At 36.4% G+C, this 22,073-nt stretch overlaps 1 protein-coding gene and 1 pseudogene across 1 annotated transcript; one reads left to right on the forward strand and one right to left on the reverse strand.

Moving 5' to 3' along the window:
- Positions 1-1,537: 1,537 nt before the first annotated feature.
- LOC123249964 (ankyrin repeat domain-containing protein 7-like) lies at positions 1,538-18,945 on the reverse strand. Its single transcript, XM_044679036.1, has 9 exons — positions 18,710-18,945; positions 13,202-13,316; positions 12,876-13,049; positions 11,150-11,256; positions 8,313-8,456; positions 6,233-6,360; positions 5,557-5,622; positions 2,190-2,289; positions 1,538-1,670 (listed from the first exon to the last, which is right to left on the reverse strand). Exons 1-9 carry the CDS (start codon positions 18,943-18,945, stop codon positions 1,538-1,540), a joined length of 1,203 nt encoding a protein of 400 aa, XP_044534971.1.
- LOC123249214 lies at positions 7,265-7,814 on the forward strand (annotated as a pseudogene).
- Positions 18,946-22,073: the final 3,128 nt, after the last annotated feature.

The raw sequence follows: 22,073 nt of genomic DNA on the forward strand, positions 1-22,073 counted from the left end.
TTCTTTAAAAACTTTATATCATTTCTAGGGATATTTTGTTCAGCCTGATCATATGGAGAGTAGAAAGACTTTCCTGCAGTCTTTTCACCTTCTTCTATATTAAGACTAACTCTTGTCACTAGCAGAAACACCAACAAAGCATGAGATCTGCAGGTCATTGCAAAATAACCTTCTGTGTTATGTGAATATTGAGCTTGTTGGAAGGGAGACCTTTAGTGTTCAGTTATTTCTGTTGGTGGCATTTATAGCTAAAGTTTTACCATGTTGGTTTGCCTCTCTAGAAGCTCCAGAAGAATTACATACTTTTGATAGGTTGATCACTTCTCAAAATATACTAGTTTACCCAGATGCCTATAATTGGGATGTAGACTATTACTGTGCCAAAGTGTCAATGTGAGAAATAGCTTCCTACCAGTATTGACCAAAAGAATTCTAACAGAAACTACTTAACAGCCACTTCTATTGCTTCTCTTCCTCTTGCCAAGGCATTTCCAATGCCATTTCCTTTTGTGACTCAGGACCTCTTCCCCGGGGACTAAGTCCCATTCCACCCTGATAATGCCTTTACCTGATCATCCCTGAGCACTAAGATGAATTCCCACAATTATAAAAAGATTCATATTTGCATTAAAGATGTGCCTTAGAAGGAAGCCATCCCAGGTACCTGATACATAGTGTGGTCATATAGAAGATCATAACTTGGCTCATTCTTTGTTGATCCAATATTTTATTAATAGAGGTACTAAGTATGCAATAGATCTGAGAGTAAAAGTAACCTAGGTTCACGTTTCCCTCATCACATACTGGATGTGTAATCCTAAGGAAGTCTTTGAATCCTTCAATGTTCCTCAGCAACTCTGACACTGAACAGCTGCCAATCTGCTTATCAGGAGCCTCTCATCCAAGGTTTCACTTTCTGTGGTTTATCTCTAGTCAATTGGAAAGGTGGAGGTCTTGAGGTCTGCAGCTGTCTGCCCCTGGCTGAGGTCTCTTCTGTTTTCACTTTTAGTTTTTCATTTCTTTATGGTGGGGTGGGTGGGTGGGAGGCTGCAGAGAAGCTCTCCCAGAGAACAGAGTGGGATGAGCGAGCACATTTATCCCATGGGGTCGGGAGTTCAGTTATATCCATGGATTTAGCTATCCACAGTAGGCTTGGAATATATCCCTCAAAGAGTTTAACAAACAGAATTCTGTTTCAAATAATGAAGTAAAACATGAGTTTTGTGGTGAGGGTGAGAATTGACTAAATTGAAGATATTTCATTTTTTGGAGCTTGAAAATCTGCCTTGCCTTGGAGGGAGGCACCTAATAGAAGATGGACCATGTAGATTAATTAGTAAGAAGAAATAGTAACTTGCCACAAAAGGCTTACCTGCTTATAGAGTCTTCTGGGCAACTTTCTTCCACTACTATAGAAAGAAGTAAAATACAATTAAAACAAATACTAAAAGCATAATATATGAAGCTTTGCTACAATGTGGTTTTGGGAACATGACAAGGACCCACAATATAATTAGAATTATGCTACAGAGAAATATTATAAATGGCAAGGCTCTGTGGACACAAAGAGGTCTTCTTCAAGCATCTGATGTCTGTCAGTGATGTGTTCCATCAGCATCCCACTATCAGGCTCTGTCACACCGATAGATACGATATTTCTAGCAGATATCCTAAACAAAAGGGACAAATTAGTATAATGTGATTAACAGGGGATTTTTTATGTCAGTAGATTGAGAAGTACCATCATTGTTCCACCTTTCTTACCACATTCCTCATAGAGAGTGTGAAAGCAGATATAGTACTGCCATATTAAATATGACATGGTACGACCTATTAGGACCATTCCATAAGTCAGGGCATGTCTAGAGATACTGCTTTGTTTAGCATAGCATATATTTCTAGCTCTTCTCCAAAGGATAGAAATGCAAAAACAATGCAACTTGTATAAATCTCTACATTCCTACAAGGAAGGGATTGATGAGTTGCAAACCTATATATCTCTGCTTTTTAAGTCTTCCTGGAGAAGGACGCTATAAATAAACACCAATAACTTATGATGTACAATGTGCATCTGTTATCTCCTCAAAATATAGTCCAAAGATAGGCAGATGAGCAGTGAGTTAAGCACTTCTCTTTTTATCAATCATCATACTAATCTGGGGAAAGAAATGAAGAGATGCCAATCTGACCATTTCATGGAGTGCATTCCTTCATTATCTGATTTGTCACCATGCTCCAAACTTGACTTTCTCCATCCACCCAACAAAATGCTGCCAGATTTCTTTTGAACTTCAATGTTCAATGAGATATGCGATTTCATCTACATGGAATTCTTAGTGAAAAAATTGCTTCCGTGGATATAGACAGACAACTTCTCTGTAGATTATAATCTTAGAGAGTGCGTTATCTGAGGGAGTGAAAGATTAAGTAACCTGCTTAGAGGCAATCAGCCAGGATGGATCAGAAGCAGGTCTCACACTCATGCCTTCTTACTGTAAGACCAGCTCTCTATCTACTATGCTAAGGCTGCCTCTCCAGTTTCCAGACTAGATATTATACACGATTCTTGTCATGACTTTGCTGCTGAAAGACCATCAGTGACTTCCTGAATAAGAAGTACAGAATGCTTAGCCTCACACTAAGACTTCCCACAACCTTGTTCTGACCAACCTTTCCAGTTGCATCTCATCTTGCTCAGGTCATCTATGTGCTAGCCCCAATGGACTACTTGACTGCTTTCTATCCCTTCCCCCAACTCCAACAACCTCTCCATTCCTCCTGCTGGGTTTTTGCTCCTGCTGTTCTCTGTATCCAGAAGACCCTCACATTGTGTACTCTTATCCTCCAAGGTCACCTCAAATGTCGGCTCCTCCTCAAGGCTTTCCTAGATGCTCCCAAGTTAGTGATTTTTCCTTTATCTGAACTCCTAATCTTGTTAGTACTTTGTTTGTACCTATATTTGTTTGTCTTGGTAATTTGTGAATATACCTGATCATTCTTAATAGGCTGAAATATTAACAAAAGATATTTTTAATAAACTGTAATAGACTGCTTTAAGGTGGATAAAATGTCTTATCTTGTACCTTTCCAGGCTTTACTTACTGCCATGTAGGCTGGAGTGTTTACCTGCATGCACTACACATCACAAGCCCTAATAAATAATAAATAATAAATAACAATAACAATAATAAATGGTCTTCACGGTTTGCCTTGGCCAAAGATTCTATCACTGGAGAGTCTCCTTATTAGTTTGCTCATTGGAAGGAACAGAAATATCATGGGCCCTACTTGAAATCTTTCCTGCTAGGTAGGACCTTTCAGAGGTTCATTTTGTCTATGAAAAACTTTGAAAATTCAGGCTTAACTCTATGCCTTGATGAATTTTAGAAGGAGCTTTTAGCATAGAGCATAAAACATACACATTTTATGAGTGAAAACTATGACTCTTCCATTGCTTCTCCCCATTACCATGAAACTAAGCTAAAATGTTATGTCCCATTGGACAGGATGAAGTGCTATTCCTGAACCCTTCTCCAAAGGCTGGGGGAGCAGAAGTCAGCTCAATTCCCACAGAGCCAAACTCAGTTCTGCCCCTCAGTGAGAGATGAACAGGAAAGGTTTCTCTGGAGTGGCTGGGAAAAGCAGGAAAACTCTTCTGCCCTGAAAGCTGGAGATGTGGCACTCCATGTGGTCACCAGGCTCATTTCCTTCCCAGATGTGATGGGATGAGGCAGTCTGATGTCACGTGATAAGGGGAAAATGACAGGATCAAATGATACAGAAGAATCATGTTTTGTGGTCTTGTCCATTGCAGCCTCTTCAGAGCCTCCTGTTGGAAAGATTCTCAAGCAACCCAAGTCCCATGGTTTGGACTCTTGTTCATTTGATAAGAATCAGAAAACACCCAATCAATATCGCATAGTGGTTGTAGCAGAACTTCAGCATGGTTAGCTATTACATCATCACCCTCAAAATAGAATAGGATTAATTAAAGGTCAGAATACAAGCAAGGTGAAACTCCTTCACTTTATGTGGGGAATAAGCAATTAACTTGAACTGGGCACCCAGAAAAGCAAAACAAAAGAGTTTATAAACATCTGATTAGGTTTTTTTTCATATATGAATGTAATTATAATATTTAATAAATGTAATATCAAAATATATAGAGTGGAATTAACTCAATCCAAGAATGAGCAATAAAAAATTACCATTACAAAGTACTTTTTAAAATGGGAATTTCAAAAATCCTTATTTTTAGATAAAAAGTTCATATCCTTAAGTTTAATCAAAAACAGCAAAAATGCTAAACAGAGTCTACCACTACATATTTTCCCTATATCATCTCTAAAATATTCTACATAAAAGATTCAAAGATTATCAAATACAAAAACAGTACTCTCCTTTTCTAATGGCATGCTATAATGAAAATGTAAAATATAATGGATTCCAACCTATTTTGTTCTAAGTAATGCTTAGAGTAAACAAAAATAGTAAAAGCAACACCAAAAATAAAGCTTGAACTAAAGCAGCAACCTGTTTAATTATTATTTTAGTAAACATTTATATTTGATTATTTCACAGAATACCATATCTTTCCCTGAAATTCTTGTTCTGGATGTCAGCTAACCATATTATGCATCATCTGATTTAAAAAGTTACACAAATCAATGATATTAAAAAATGAATTTGCCTAGGAAGTTAATAGTTTAGAAGGGCTTGAATTTCAGAAGGCATTCCAACCGCTTCATTTCGTATTTGTAAGCAGAAACAAAAGGAAACAGATTCGAAGAGATTAAGGAACTAGTTAGTGGCATAGTCAGGACTACAACTTATGTTCCTAAAACCTGCCTTGTCTTATCTATTCAAAAGAACTGTTTTCAGTTAAGAAGGTAATCTTTTACTTGTTGGCATTTGTTATTAAGTGGTTCATGGTATTATCTATGATGTCATGCAGGGAGATGAAGTTACATAATGAAAATTATGGTTTTTCGAAAAGCAAATTAAATATCAGTTTTTAGAGAGCATTATAAAAAGTCTTTTGGAATCCAATGTTTTGGATAAATTGTACCTTTTCTATCATAACACTGAATTAAAATACCAGAGACATTAGTAATAATAACTAGGAAGTGCTCAACCCAAGAACATAATTTGTCAAAGTCCAAAAAATACATAAATTTTGCTTCAACAAAATTTGTTGTTATTCAAATTTTCTGTATTCAAAAGTGTACAAGAAATAATGCAAAAAAGGAAGATGTTGGACTCAGGGAAGGGAAAATGACTACTAGGCCCCTTAGGAGTAGGATGCTAACATGTTCATTCTTCATAGTTGGAGTCTGGTTCTCTTTGACAACATTATATATATTTATTTGCAAGTTGTTCAAAAATAAGCTCTTACTTTATTAAACACAGTTGGATCTTATATCACGAAAACTTGTTGCATTCTACTCTCTGCTTTGCCCCAATTTAACAAATCAAGAAGTTAAAGTCTTCCTTTGGGCCACTTTGGATGTGAGCATATATCATTATGTATTGAAAATCTAGGAATATATGCATTACCATTCAAACCTGATTCTCTGTTCTCTGGTCCTCCTACTCCTTCTGGAATTTTTTTGTTCTTAGTATCTGTGGAGAGAAAGCCTTATGAATATTTTAAAATTTGGTAACATTTAAAATGTACATGTTTCTAAAGCTAAGATAAGTAATTCACACAGGGTTACAGAGCAGAATGAGGATTCTACTCTTCAAATTTTATCATTCTATCTTTATATTCATACATAAGATCAGTCCATCTACTTGTGTGTGTGTTTATGTGTGTACTATAGTTTCGGGGAGTCCTGATATGTATTATTTAGTTTTTCCATATCTGAGAATCAGAAATAAGTAATGTAGCTAAATATAGTACATTTTTAAGTATTAAGAGATTTAATTTAATTTGGTCAAATATATTTAGAATAATATGTACATTTTAAAGTTATTTTTATAGTCTACATAAGTAAATTGTAGTTTAAAGTAGGCATTATAATTATTAATTATTATATTTATTAATAGAAAAATATTGAGTATTTTTATGAAGTTTCAAAACAGTGAATCTATAAGAATAAAAACTGAGTTAAGGAAAATAAACTAGTATCCCATTCCTTACAAGCATAAAATGGAAGTAGTAAAAAAAAAAGTATTAAATTTTTAAATAATATGTTTAAAATTAAGTATTTGTTTAGGTTTGTCAGCCTACCTTCTTTGTCCAAGGCAGGTCCACCCAAAGTAAATGCAATATCAGAATTCTCATCTGGACTACTGTTTTTGGCTAAAGGGAGTTGATTTAACTGCCTAGTTTCATGTTGAAGAAATAGTTCCCGATTACTAATTAGGAAATAAAATATAAATCATAAGTCCACATCAACCAAGTTTAAAAAGTATATGCACCAAGTTGTTATGTATCTCAAAACCTTAAATAACCAGACCAAATTATCAAAAAAATTCGTTCTTGTTTTGATAAACTCTTCAGGGCATAACTAATCATTCAATCTAGACTTATTATACTTGTCTTTAGTCAGAGTATTATAAGATTGTAGATTTAGAAGTGAAATGGTCTGTATAGGTCAACTAGTCTAATCTCTCTCTCTCTCTCTCTCTCTCTCTCTCTCTCTCTCTCTCTCTCTCTCTCTCTCTCTCTCTCTCCAGTAAAAATTAAGAGTTGTCCAAGGCCACACATATGGTGAGGAATATGATTTCCCCGAGACCCAGGTCCTCTGACTCAAAATCCAACACTCTTTCTCAAGTACCAAACTACCTCCATATACATTCTAATGTTTCCTATCAGTGTTTATGACTTTTTAAGTTACCAATCATTTGCCAGCATATAAGTCAATGTAATTTTTCTCCCAAACTAACTTGACAATTAAATAATACAACTTTTGTGTAAAGTATTGGAAAACCTTTAAGAACTATGAAAATAGCGGCTAGCATTATCATTATTATCTCTCAAAACTATCTCAGATTATCTAAAACTACCTTCTTTTCCTCTCTCTTGCTTATACCCTACTGAACTTGGATAATCTAACTTTACCATTTGCCCAGTTCCTTGTTAGTGTCCATTAGTCTGCTTGCCATGCTGTTGTTGCATTATGCAAATAAGAAAGCTCCCCTCCATTTCAAGTGTGTAGAGGAAAAATTATTTTAAATGCAATTATAGGCCACTGCTTTCACCCAAAGTCAGGGGAACCCCCTTGAGCCACCACTCAATCCAGGAACTGAATATTCAGTCATGAATAAAAAGAATTTGGTGTAGGTCAAATTGGCTGAGCAGAATGAGAGATATGATTACATGGCATCTTGTATACACTGTAACTGAGCAAGGAGTCTTAATTAACTTAAAATAAAGTTAATTATCTAATAAGCAGAGGAATCATCTTTCTGTTTCTTACAAAAATATCTTAGGGACCCAAAGGTCATCCTTGAAGGGCCATTTCAAGTTTTGAGCAAAAGACAGAAGGTGCTGAGAAAAAACAGCAGAAGGTCCAAGTATCCAGAAAGAAAATTGAAACACAACTAAGAGAGATTTACAATGATGTGCTGGGTCTATCGTGATCCTAATGCTTCACAAGCAGAAAGCAGTTTTTTCTATTTGAAAATGAAAGGAGACTATTGCTGTTACTTGTCTGAGTTTGTGTCTGATGATGACATGAAAGGAAGAGTGGATCAATCACAACAAGCATATCAAAGAAGCATTTGAAGTCAGCAAAAAGGAGATGCAACCAATGCATCCAATAAGATTGGGTCTATGTTCTATTATGAGATCCTCAGCCAAGGGATAGTAGTAGTCACTTTTAATTTTCAATTTACTCTAGAGAAGTGATTTGAAGGAGAAATGAGAAGTAAATTGTAAAGTTACCTGTTGTTCACTTTCATTAATTTTTGCAACACTCATTTTATTTATATTTAAATGGTTTAAGCAACCTGAAACAAATATATAAGTAAAGATGCAGTAAATATGAATTGCTTGGTAATCATTAAAATCATTGTATATCCAGCACAACATTAAAACAAAAAATTCAATGTATTTAACATTATTTCAGCTTTTTGCTTTTGTGATTTTTCTGGATACTTGCCTAACATACATTTGCTATAAAAATAATTAACAGGGAAATGACTTGAGGTGATGACTAGCTTTGTTTAGTGTCATGACATTTTAATGAACAATCCAAACATAATTGTTAAGTATGTGTGTAATAAATTGTTATTAGCGTAATAAAAGTTTTATGAATGGAAAAATAAATAAATGAAATAATTGGGATTATAATGTTAGCACTTACACATCAACAATACTGATATTAGCATAGTTTTTAGCTGTCCATTCAAATTCATCTTCACAAGAGAGGTCAACATTATATTGGATCATAAGACTGATTATGTTTGTTGGTTTATTACCAAAAGTGAGAGCAATCATGAGAGCTGTTCTGGAATAAAAAAAGAAAAAAGTTTGCATTTAAGAACTTAAACAAGTCACATTAAATCAGATTTTTCTTGATGTTTCAAGATCAAGATATCTCATTTTCTTTGGTGTCAAGACATATGTAGAGCATAAACATGCAACAATTGATACAAATACTCTTATTTTGTGCAGCATTACTATTGGTAAGTAAAGCCAGAGAGGAGTTTTTGTCCCCTTTGGGGTTTTTAGCAGGGATTGTTAAATTTGAGGCTCTTATAATAGTGAAGAAGAGAGTATGTCAAAGCCACTGGTGTGTGACAGTTAAGGAATTTCAATTAGGGTCATTGCACAGTTTCTACTTGTTAGCCTTCAAAGTAAAGTTAGATGTTCTTTGAAAATGATTAGATTAGAAATCAATAATCTCGACAACACTTTCCATTAAATTCCTATCCCCGTGCCCCATCATAATATGGAAGTGACTTTTGGTTGTCAAAGGCAAATCCAGAACAAACTTTTTTACATTAACAAACATAAAACTCTTTGAACATGAATACAGCAATAGATGCGGCTATTTAAGGACTAGCCTATACCAGAAAAAATGAGCACAAGTTGATTTGAGGAGGGCCCATTAACTGCTGAAGACAGTTTATTAAGATCTGAGATGATTGTGAGTTGCACCAGTAGAAGGAATATTGATACTAACAAAAACACAAATCTTCTGAGTATCAAATTAATGATATGCTCAAAGATTTGTGGGTTTTTCCCAGGTCACATTATAGCAATATCAGAGAAATCATAAGTTTTGCTATCCCTTTACTATTCAGCGATAACTGCAAAAACTAGCTAACTCTTCTAAAGGTTGAATTAGTGTAGAAATATCCCCAATTAGTGAAATCATGAATATTTTTAAAGGTATTTTCAAGTACTGATGAGTTCTTTCTAGCATGCAGAAATGCTTACTGTGTTTAAACCTACTTCTCTTACAGTCCAAAGCCAAAAATTAAAAAGGCCCCAAAAGGAACCAGGTTAAGTTTATATGAGTAGAAAATAGATCACAAGTGACATTGAAACTGATGGAATCATGAACTCCTGGTATTAGTGTTAGACAATATTATCACATATTGTAAAATGATAAGAGTTTTTTTAAGTTAATATTCAGAAGTGAAGGCACAAAAGATACCACAAAAATCTTTTTGAAATCTCAGCTCAAGAAAAGGTCGATCTATTACTCTTCAATATTTGTATTTTTATTTCATTAGAAAGAGATGTTATATACTTTTAGAATCTTTCAAATGCCTTTAAAATGATTCTAAATATTTGTATAATTGTGCTTTATCAGTTATGAGTTTCTCTCTATTGGAATTGGGTGAGTTCTAGCTACTCTTATTCAATCAGAATTTTGGAAGACCATTGCCCTTGACTCATAGGGAACATCATATATTCAGCTAAATAGAATCCCTATGTTTCTCTATTGGGTTTAATGAAAATTGATCAATATTTGGCAATTCTATGCTATTTTATAGCTTTTCATTGTCAGTCTTCCAAATCCAAAGACAAATACTCTCAAGCTTAGGCTTCTCATCAAATAATCTACATGTTCATTTTCTTAGTTGCTTTTAAGTTTTGTAAAGCAATACTAGTCTTAATCTTCCTTTTCCTCCTCAACTTTTTGCCAATTGTATTCTAAACTTAAACTAATTTTAACTATAATAGCTGTTTAGCATAGAGATCATGTTTCCCAACTAATGCAATTTTCAGGCATGTTAGGTCTTCTCAATGGTAACTGTTTTGTATTAATTAAATTTCTGAAAAATGATATAAATACATATATTCACTGTCCCATATAGTACTTGGCATTTATTAGTGATTACCAGGATGATAGATATGACCATTTCCCAATCTGGGGAGCAGATAGCTTGTTTAATCACAGCAGGCTACAGTTGCTATAACCAAAGTCTGCTTTTATCCATTGTCATTTGGTATTAATTTTGACCTTTACTCTGGTTAGTCCATGATCTGAATATGCACAACTAATTCTAAAATTACTGTAACAATAGTAACCAGTCATTTTTTCTCTGTTATGAAAAAGTCAGTTTTGTGGTTTATTTGAGGTTGGGTTTTTTTTGGTGATATCAAACAAGGTGTCTCCAATACAAATGTTAAAATCATACAAGATTCTATGAGACATGCCAAACAAAGATATAGCTGTGTTCAATGAGAAATCATCAACATTAAGCTAGATGTAAACAGTGAGGCATATGGTCACCTACAGCATTTATGAATGCTATGTAGGATGTCCTACAGGGAGTTCAAATAGAATAGAGAATGTACATGATGGGAAAGATTTCCAAATGACCCTGGTTTTGGAGGACATGTGCATCAAGCCCTGGAACATGAAAAAGGTTCCTCTGAAACCCAAAATAGGTTAATCTTGGAGATAAAAAGTACATATTTTCCAGATTTCATGTGTAACCCCATCTATTTAATCCATTTCTATCTTTGTAGATGTGTTTATAAGTATAGACATACACTAGAGCTGCTTTCTAAGTCGCAGTCAAAAATAAGATTTTCCTTTCATAGCTGATATATTTATTGTAATTTTCACTCATTCACAATAATTTCAATTATTGTTGTTCCTGGGGTGTTCCATAATTTAAGTTGCTCTTATTCCTCTAGAAACTTTTTCTATTTCTTAATCTCAATCTTTGATTACTATACCTTTTGGAATTGTCGCAGGCATTCACATTTGCTCCATTGTTTAAGAAAAACTCTACCATTTTTTCATTCTCTGTTCTGACTGCAAGTAAAAAAGGTGTATAGCCATCCTGCAAAATCATATTAAAGATGCTATTATAGTATGCAAGGGGTTCTCTATATACTTTAATTTACCTTAAGACATTTAAATGGAACTTTGGAGGGAGCACACCTGGGCATCAATACTGCCTCTGTTAGTTACTTCTTGTGTGATTGTAAGCAAATTATTTCACTTCTCTTGGTCTTAGTTTCCTTATAAGAGAAATGAGTTAATGAGATTAGGTAGTCTCTGGGATTCCATTCAGCTAAAGTGTTATCAGGAGACAGAAACCCAGAATATGGAAGAGATCATTTCATACCATTTCATGGTTATCTTCCTTTATTGCTATTTTTATTTCATGATCAATTATTGCCTGCATACAGCCAACCCTGTTCCCTCAGAACTCTGCTAAGCTAAAGCTGCACCCTGAGTGGTTCTGAAGTTGACCAGTTCTCTTAACCCATTCTCCTTGAGTGTGGTCAACTTGAAAACTAAAGAAAGCCTGGCCTCAAGGTGATTAAACCTGAGAGAAAGTCTTTCTCCTTGCATTTTTCATCTCTTCCCAAGTCTCCTAATGTGTACTACTTTCTGTTTTCTCTATCTCAAGTGTTAGTGACTCAGAGTTAAGCCTTTCCTAAAAATCAGGATTTGTTCAGTAATTTTAGGAAAGGAAATGACGCAGTCTTTAAGACAAAGGGGAAAAAAACACATACACTTATGAACTTGTTCTTGTGAAAATTCTGTCTCTATAGAGTTATACTTATTAGGAACAAATTAAGAGATTTTGAAAAAAATCACAATATTTCTAAATGACCAATTAACATTCTGTTATCCCAAGTAGAAGTCTACCTATAGAAAAGCATTGCAGGTAAATACTGAATGGAACTACTGAATTCTGCAGAGCAGACCTAATATACAAGGGAAAGAAAATTCTAGAGATAGCTGTGATGGAATAGAAAGCAAGCTAGCCTCAAAGTCACTAAGTTCTACATTGAAGACCTGCTTCTGACACCCAAACTCCACTTGCAGAGTGAATCTGGGAAGTCTTAAAATTTCAGGACTCCAGAATACTCTCTAAAGCAGGGTTTCTTAACTTTTTGTATGTCATGGACCTCTTTTCAGAAAAATGTTTTTAAGGAAACCAATTATTTGGAAATAGATATAATTTTTTAAAGTTAATGCATCAGTAGTGAGGAGGCTCAGTAGATAGGGAAACAGGTCTGGGAATAGGAGATTCTTGGTTCAAATCTGGTCTCAAACACTTCATAGCTGTTTGACCTTAAGAAAGTTACTAAACTTCAACTGTCTACCCCTTACTGCTTTTCTAACCAATTAGAACCAATACTTAGTATCAATTCTAAAACAGAAGATAAGAATTAATAAAGTTAACGAATCCAGGTTAACAATTCATGCTGTGATTAAATTGCCAAGCCACTGGAGTTCCCATCACATTGGAAATGGCAGCTCTTTTCTCCACCAAAAAAAATTAGAAAATTCCAAAGGTCAATCAGCTTTGACTACAGAATTATTTTAAGTTTTCATTAAAGAAATGCTCCCAAGAATATATGAATTATTAAATATGTGACCCAAACACTTCTTGATTAAACATCTTGGCTTATAAAATATTTTATTCAAAAGGTGGGCCTCTACCTGGTTTTTTGCTTCAATATCAGCTTTGTTTTCAAGAAGCTTTGCTGCTATAGCTGTGTTGTGACCCAGGGCAGAGTAGTGAAGGGCGGTGTTACTTCTGGTATCCACAACACTGGGGTCTGCACCATGACTGAGCAGGATAGTTGCACACTCCTCCTGCTGACACTGTACAGCCTGTCAGTAGAAGACAGAGACATAAAGTCACATCAAATTGAGGATACTAAACATCACGGCTGGTATTTAATATGTTAGTAAAGCTTATTTTCTTCATCCAAGTGAGAGATCAAAATGCATTTCCCTGAGTAACACAGGTAATTCGTACAAACCTTAATTAAAGGAGTTCGATTGTCACTGTCACACACATTAAGGTTGCAATTTCTCTCTACTAAGAGAGACACAACATCTGGATATCCATTGGCACTGGCCAGGTGCAGAGGCGTCCTATGGAGAGGAAAGAAATATATGATTGTTTGACAATACAGTGTGAAACAATCCACATTGTATAAATGTTTCAGAGTCATTTCTAACATAAATGCCTGAACTATAAATCACTGCCAAAATAACTGTTTGCAGCCACTACTGTCACCTCAAGAAATATAAAATGTACTTTAGCTCTTATTGTACCATATGATGAAATAGCATCCATCAGGGGGAAAGCAGAGAGAGGTGAAGATTTTGCTGCGTATTGGCATGGGAGGTGGAAGAACCAACTTAATTCGGTAGCTTTTCATCATTAATAAGAATTCCTCCGTAATAGTTGGATGAGCTGTAACTGAGTGATTTACATAAGCTAGAATAGGAATAGGAAGAGTCTTTAGAGACTCTGCAGTGAGGAAAGTGCTTGTAGGTGTCCCTTCTCCTTCTATTCAGACTCTTTAGAGATCTTGACAAGAGGAACCCAGGGCCCCTCCTCCTTCATGGTCGTCCCCACGTTAGCTGAGAAAGGAGAAAAGGAGGGGGGGAGAGATCCACTCAGAGCCCCTCTTATTGGAGTGTATTAATGGTTGCAGCAAGATGTTTCCAAACTCACTTTGGGAGCATGTTCTGAATGTATGGACTTGTTAATTCACTGTGAAACAACTGCCTGAAGCCTATAAAAACTCGTGTCATCCCCAAGAAAAGGTGTCTCTCACCACTGACTGTGAGGAACATATACACCTCTGATTCCTGGGAAAGAGCCAGCTGAGAGAAGAAAGGAAATTTTGTTTTGTTTTGTTTTTTTTGTTTGTTTGTTTTTTAAACCCTTGTTCTTCCGTGTATTGTCTCATAGGTGGAAGAGTGGTAAGGGTGGGCAATGGGGGTCAAGTGACTTGCCCAGCGTCACACAGCTGGGAAGTGGCTGAGGCCGGGTTTGAACCTAGGACCTCCTGTCTCTAGGCCTGACTCTCACTCCACTGAGCTACCCAGCTGCCCCAAGGAATTTTTAATATCTGAGTATGTAAACTCGTGAAATTGCTAAAGCAAGAAATGAAGTTATGAGAAGTTAAAGAAAGCAGACAAGAATGAAGCAAAGCAACATTAAATGTCCATATGAGAGAAAAGGCGCTTAAAGAGAAAGATGTTGGATCAGCCATCATATCATGTTGCTTGAATGGCATCCTGGGGAATGGGGAGAAGAATTTGATTGCTGAGCATTTGGGGCAACAGTGTAACCATGAAGGTAGAGGGGAGAGAGAAAAAGGCTATAACGATTTTCATTCTGACTTCATAGGGAGTTGATGTTTGCAAATTCAATGTTCATGATTCTGGAACTGTCCGTAACTACATATTCAACATAGCAAATCTTAAAACTATGTAGTGGATCAATTACCTAGCTGACATGCTATTCAGACTCAACTGGCAAGGGTTCCCTTCTTTAGTCATAACCCATTTAAAAGTATCTCCATGTTGAAAAGGGACTAGTTAGCATTTTTAATTGTCATGCTAATTAAATAAAGGATTTTTGTTTTTCTTTAGTTTTGATAACATTAATATTTTAAACCAAGGCTTATCTATACTCATTTCTATGATCATTCCTATTTTAAAATTATTTTAATAATCATACAAAACTTGATTAAAGTTTAAATAAAAAAAATTTTTAATTTAAAAATTAAAAAAAAGTTTTAAATAAAAACTTGATTAATAGATTCCAATAGGATCATATCATATACAAAGGAATCCTGTATTTTTGCTATGGAAATAAGATTCAAGACCTAAAAAAATAATTCCCAAGGAAAAAGCCAATAATGTTCAAATCACAATATAGGTCAATGAAGGTAACCAACCATGAAAGCCTTTTGCTTTAGGCATTTCAGTGAGCCCATCAGTACCTCAGCTACTTTAACCTATGGGGCTGTTCTCACTTAGACACTCCTACTTCTGCTCTGTAAATATAAAGTACAGGGATGCTGATATGGTCCCATGTGTCCACAGAATATGTCAATGCCTAGGACAAGTAAAAATACTCAGAAAAACCCCAAATATAATCTATCTCTTCTAAAATTGAAAACTAAAGAATCATTGATAATGGAAATGAAATGATTATCACTTCTAATTTTCAGTGCTAATTAATGATTAATATTGGAAATAAAATGGAAAAAATACTGGCCAGATTTACAGCAGAGCAAGTTTCCATTTCTTCTAAGAACACATATATTTGTAGATATTCACCAATGAAAAAAGTATACAAAATTTAATTTGGATAAGTGAGCAATGTGCTAGACCCATTACATGTCCAGACAGAATTCCATAAGTTTTCGATATTTAATATACAAAACAAAGCATACATGTTCTTTAAAAAATACATTTGGAACTTTTCTATGAATGATTTTTGTGAACCATGGTTAAATGTCCTAGTGAACATACAGTTTAGTAAACTCCAGAGAGTTAGCCTAGTATGGTGGTTAGTAAGTTCACTTTGAAGTTAGCGGGATCTGCTGGGTTCAAGCCTTCCTTCTGAGACATACGATAGTTATGTGACCCTGGGCAAGTCACTTATACCTCTCACTGATCTAAGTATTTCAAAGATTCTAAGGAGCAGAGAAGATACTGATCTGCAGTGGTAAAGGGAATATCCCCTGAAAAAAATCTAACAAACACATTTAATTGGAAATTAATTGAATTATATATTAGACATACTGAGAGTAATGAAGCCGCTTGTTTAAACTACACATATAAAACCAGTCTTTATATATTAGTCATATTCCATTGTCTATAACTTATGGTAATTAAATTCTAAATCTTGACTTTAAATTGAAAATACTGATAACCTGTTTTAAGGAACTTGAGATTTGCTTGTGACATAGGAGTTCTTAAATTAGAATTACTTGAAGAAAATTAAATAGATGATACTTTTTGGTAGGGCTGTAGATGTAAAAAGATTTGAGCAATTTGTAGAATGAGTTGCATTTCTATGATCGCTAGAGTCTCCTTCTGATCTATGCTAAGTACAACAGATTGCCCATTGTTTCCAGTAGTTTACTTTGAGAGGGTAAGCATAAAGAAGACATTGGTTCCTTGCTTCTACTAGTACAAGACATTCCCATCTAACTCCAAGTATTTTCACCAGATGATCCCCATGCATGGAACTTTCTCCTCCCTCATCTCCATCTCTTGCCCCACCTAGATTACTCAAGTTCAGTTTAAGATCCCATCTTCTACAAGAAGCCTTTCTCAGTCCCCTTTCATGACATCTTTCCACTGTTGATTACCTCCAGTTTTATCTTCTATGTGGTATATAGTTTGTATTTAGCTGTTTTCATGTTGCCATTACCTTTAGGATGTAAGCACCTTGAGAGCACGGATTGTCTCATATTTCTTTGCTCTGAGTACAGTCTCTGTACATAGAAGACCTTTAAGGAACATTTATTGACTGACTATTCCTCACACACACCATCTTCTCTGGCTTTGCCCATGCCTTGAATGCTGTCCCTCCTCACATTCACCTCCTACTTTCTCTGGCTTCCTTTAATTCTCAGGAAAAGTCTCACCTTCTACAAGAAGCCTTTCTCCATCATCATTAAGTCTTCATGCCTTTCCACTGAGGCCATTCAGTTTCCTTGTATGTATCTTGTTTACACATAGATTTTTCAACCAAGCTGTCTCATAACCTTTCTTCCCCACAGCAGCGTACATACTTCTTCCACATATATAAATTTTTCCTCAAACTTCACAGTCCCTCAGCTTATGGAATTCACATGATCTATTTCTTCACCCAACCTCAAGCCACATCCAAAGATATGTTATACTCTTGGTCTCCCACACATTCACCCCTGCTATGCTTATGAACTTTAAATTTCTCTTATCTGATCATAATCCATTGTCATTCCAAGTATTCCTCTGCCTAGAAAACCTACCCTTTGTTTCTCATCCACCCCATGACCTGGACTGGCTACAATCTCCACCTTTCCCCATCCTCATTTCTTGGTGAATCATTCAACATGTTTGTTCAACCCTACATGGTCTTCTTTCTCTTGAATCCCTTGTCCCCTTATCATATTGCCAATTGTTTCCTGCCAGTCTCACCCTTGGATTACCTCCACCATCTCCTATCTTTGATCCTTATACACAAGCTGCTAAATGAAGGTGGAGAAATTCAAGCAACTGTGCTTACTTAGGGTCCACTAAAAATTTATGTTACCTAACCTCGGGTTCTCACTACTAAAATAAAGGCAGTTATCTTATATCTTCCTAATTAATTCACTATGTTACTTAGCACAGTAGCTCTTCCAAACATTTTCATCCCTCTTCAAACATCCCATTATTCATCTGGCACTTTCTTAGCCAAGAATCTTGTTTTGTATTTAACTGAAAAAATTGAGGCTATTTCCTGAGACCCCTATTTATCACCCCCTCTCCTCTTATGTCATTCAAATGCCTTCTGCCTCTGTCTCTTCCTTCACCCATCCACATGAAGAAATGGCCCCTCCTTGCCAAGGAAAAACCTTTTCCACATAAAAGTGATGTCATTCCATCTTATCTCCTCCCACAGTTAGCTCCCTCTATCTTTTCTCTTCTCCCTTATCTTCAGTCTCTCTGCCTACTGGCCACCACCTCCCTGCTTGCCTACAAACTTCTTCCCTAGCTCCACCAAAAGTAGCTTCACTTCATCTATCCATCCCCACTCTCATCCCACATTTCTCCTGCCATGAGGCCACGAGAGGTCCATTGACAATACATGCCTCCTGTAATTTTCCTCTTAACAAGCTCTCCAAAGTTACTAATGATCTCTAAATTGACAAATAATGCTTTTTCTCAATCCTCATATGGCTAGACCTTTCTAAAGCCTTTGACTGTACTCCCTTCTCTCTAGGTTTTGTGACATTACAGTCTCCTGATCCTCCTCACACTGATCTGATCCTCTCCTCAGGCTCCATTGGCTGATTAATTCTCCCATTCCACTGACTTCCTAGGGTGAAGGGACCATCTTCTCTTCCTCCATTGCCTCTATCTGTGGCAGTTATTCAGATACCTAGCATATAGAGAAAGTGCTTAATAAAAGCAGTAATTCATTTTCCGCCTGGACAGTGTTACACTTCATAAATGGGGCAGAATATAGTGGTCTTTGCTTCCATGTTGCTATGGAGAAAGAGTAAGCTGGACCCTGGTAAAAGTAACGCGTTTTCCATTCTTTCAGAATGGACAAGCAGGAGGGAGAGCAGGCACCAGCTTCGGTCACTTGCTATCCAATCTCCAGGAGACAAAGCCTAACCCTGAGGCCAACTGCGCTGTCTCAGTTGCTCAGAAGAGAACTTTCTGGGATTAGGAGCCCAACAGGGACCCAGTTAGAGGGATGGGGGAGGGGCATCGGTACCTGGAGGTACCTCCAGGGGGCCGTCCCCTCCCCCTTCTCTTACCGATTCAATTTATCTGTTTCATTCATCCCCTGTTTTTTTAGGAGAAGCAGCCACTGAACCTTTGCGACATCTCCTTTAGACGCTGCTATATGTAGCTTCCCTACGTCTTTCTTCCGAACGGTATAGCCACCAGAGGCCAATGTTCCATTCACCCCGCTGTCCCTCCTCGGGGTGGTGGGGGTACAAGCCTGAGGCTGGGTTTTTTGTTTCCCCAAATTAAATAAGTTTTTGAACATCTTCTCCAGAATCTCGCCTCGGCTCTGGAGAATGGCCGCTTAGGCCACGATGACCCAGCAGCGAAAACCGTATCAACACTCCAAACAATGGCAACCCTGGCAACGCAGACAACAGGATTGAACTACGCATGCGTGTGTCAGACAGGGCTCCTGGCGTTAGAGCCAATGATATAGTCAAGCGGAAGTGCCCACTGGGTTCCTAACCTCCAGGCGGCTGAGGAGCGGGCGGGGTCGTGCCAGAGAAAGGGTAGCGCCTGGGGGAAACGGGATGATTCGCTCAGTTGTTTAATTTAGTGATGACTCGCAGAGAACTTCTCCCAGCCTCATTTTTTTCTTTTGTAGAATGAGCAAGTTGGATTAGAGAATAAATCTCTTTCAGCCCTTCATTATTCCGAGAAGCCAAAGGCTCCCACCCTGAAAACGAGTCCCTCGGGACCCTGATGGAGCCTCCGGGGCAAAAGCCAACCAAGTTTCCCTTGTGATTCTCTTTTCTCTTTTATGTCCTCTGCAGAGACCGGGAACGATTTGTTTGGGAGAGAGAGAGGAGAGCTGGCGTCTCAGCCAGCAAGACCTGCCTCCGCCTGTGCTCTGCAAACGTTTCAATGTGATACCGAGGAATAGGCTAGATGGATAAGCACACATTGGGCACCTGCTCCATACCCGGCATTCTGCTAGATGGAAGTGTCCCTGCTCCCAAGGAGGGTAGTACAACCTCTCTGAGAAACAATTCCCGCACCTACACGGATATACAGAATATCTTTAAAAAATGAGGAAATAATAGTTCTGGGAGGGCCCTGGCATGGATGCTAAGATCAGGAAAAGTTTCATGTAAGTCAGTGATTGGACTGGGTGGGAGGAAACAAGAGTAAGGAATGCCTGTGAGAAGGGAATGGGCTCCAGGAAAGGTGGATGGAGAGAATAAACAGGCAGGGGACACATTTATCAGATTTTCAGATGACCGAGAAGTTAGTTAATCAATATGACAATCAGAATCCAGAAGATGCTGACAGGCCAGGGGCAGGCAAATAAGACAAAATGTAACCTTGGCAAACCTAAAGTCCTGCATTTTAGTTCAAAAACTCATTCCCACAAGTACAAAATAGCAGGAGACATTACTAGATAGAAAAGATATTGTGAAAAAAAAAAAACCTGGAATTTTTAGTAGAGCTAGTTTAATGTAAGTCAATATTTTCAGAGCAAACAAAAAAATTAATATGATCCCTGACTTCACTAATAGAAGCATCATGGCCACAAGGGAAATGATCTATATAAAAAATAGATATATGTATATAAACTACTTGTGTACAACTACAAATATAAATGTGTATGCTTACATATAACCACATACATAACTATATATGAAAACAAACATATAAAATTAGCTAAATATAGAACTAGTTATAGGCATATTTAATATATTAAACCATATTTGCATGTAAATAATGATACAGTTTTTATGTACATGTCATTCTATGTGTAACTATATAATGACTAATATAGTTACATATAAACTGTGATATACATGTTATACACATATATAATTCATTTTAGGCATATAATTATATATCCCTAAATATTGTTATACATGGAACTACATAGGAAATATACATATGGTCTTGATTAATAAAAACATATATATCATATATGCATATCACTTTCCTCCTTATGGCTAGGATACTTCTATTAATGAAATTGGAGACCATATCTTGTTGCTCTGACAGTCATACAAGTACATCCATGTTTACACACAAATATGTGATCTGCAGCATTTAAATTGTTATAACTATGTAGTTATACAGAAGAAATCATATATAACTTTATGTAACATATTTCATATATATATGAATATCCCTTCCTTATGGTAATGATACTGCTTTTTTGGCAGCAATTTTTTTTATTCCAAATTTTACAAACCAAACTAAACAAGCATTTCCATATAAAAAGAAAAAAGATTATACCGAAATGAAACCACAAATCTCCCATGTGTTTAGCTTACTTCTCTTCATGTCTACATAATAAATCTCATCCATAAATGTCCCAGCCCCATCCTACTGTTGCCATATCATAGAAGAGATCTTAAGGGAGTCATATGTGTACATTTAAGTCTTTCCTGTTCCAATTTCTGTTCACTTTGTTCAGTTTCTTTTCCAGCATTAATTCTGTGGTAGTGTATAATGCCCTCCTCATTCTACTCACTTCACTGTTCATTATCTCATGTGTAGTTCTTTCCAAGTTTTGTTTTATTTTTTAACCAGTATGCTCATTTTTTCTATCGTAATCACATATTCCAGTTTGTTTAGCCATTAGCCAATTTATGGGCCTCCCCTCAATTTCCAATTCTTTGGCACCACAAAAAGAGCTGCTATAAATATTTTTGAACATCTGGATTCTTATCTCCTTGAGAAACAGACACAGCTATGGTATTGCTGGATCGAAGGGTATATACACATGGATATGTATATGCGTCTACTCATTGTCCTGTAAAAGGGTATTCTTGGTTCTCTTTGAGTTCACACTTGTGAAAAGGAAATCCTTTGTTCTCTCTGCTTAGTTAACACTTTTGTTGGCAATAACTTTGAATCAACACAAGCTTGAACTAGGTGGGAGAAGCTTGAAAGCCTCTTAGTAAGTTCATACCTTACTTGATGCTAGGTGAGAACAAGCCAGAAATTTAAGAGTTCACACACTCAGAAAGGTGTGATTCCAAAGGTGAGAACTCAGATACTTTGGAAGCTGCGATTGGCACTTATGAAAAGGGGCAGGGACAGGAAACCACCATAAAAGCCATGAAGGCAGGCTGGTGAAGGAGGCTAGTAGAGAGTGGACTCCTATTGAAAGCTATCCAACAGCTCCAGGAATCTGATAAGGGATGATTTAGGTGAGAAAGAAAGATACTGGAGACCATCTTTCTGTCAGCTCATGGCTGCTCGTCCACAATGAGCTTCAGATTTTTATTATATACAGTATTCAAAAAAAAAACCTTTCACACAAAGCACACAGGAGTTTGTGGCTGCACAGGCACATCATGGTTACAGATTACCTCACTTTTTAGTATATATTATGTAAAAGATTTTCTCATGAAGGCTATACTGGATGAAAAAAGTTTCAAGGCTGAGTCTTATACTTTA

This window comes from Gracilinanus agilis, chromosome 5 (assembly GCF_016433145.1).
Source record: "Gracilinanus agilis isolate LMUSP501 chromosome 5, AgileGrace, whole genome shotgun sequence".
Lineage (NCBI taxonomy): Eukaryota > Metazoa > Chordata > Mammalia > Didelphimorphia > Didelphidae > Gracilinanus > Gracilinanus agilis.

Excerpts from the sequence above, each read along its gene's own strand:
- LOC123249964 (XM_044679036.1), bottom strand. The coding sequence starts at position 18,945 with ATGTTCAAAAACTTATTTAATTTGGGGAAACAAAAAACCCAGCCTCAG. Across the intron at positions 6,361-8,312 it reads AATATCAGTATTGTTGATGT|TAATCGGGAACTATTTCTTC; the intron begins GTAAGTGCTAAC and ends TTTCCTAATTAG. Across the intron at positions 1,671-2,189 it reads GGAATGCACTCCATGAAATG|GATATCTGCTAGAAATATCG; the intron begins GTCAGATTGGCA and ends CCTTTTGTTTAG.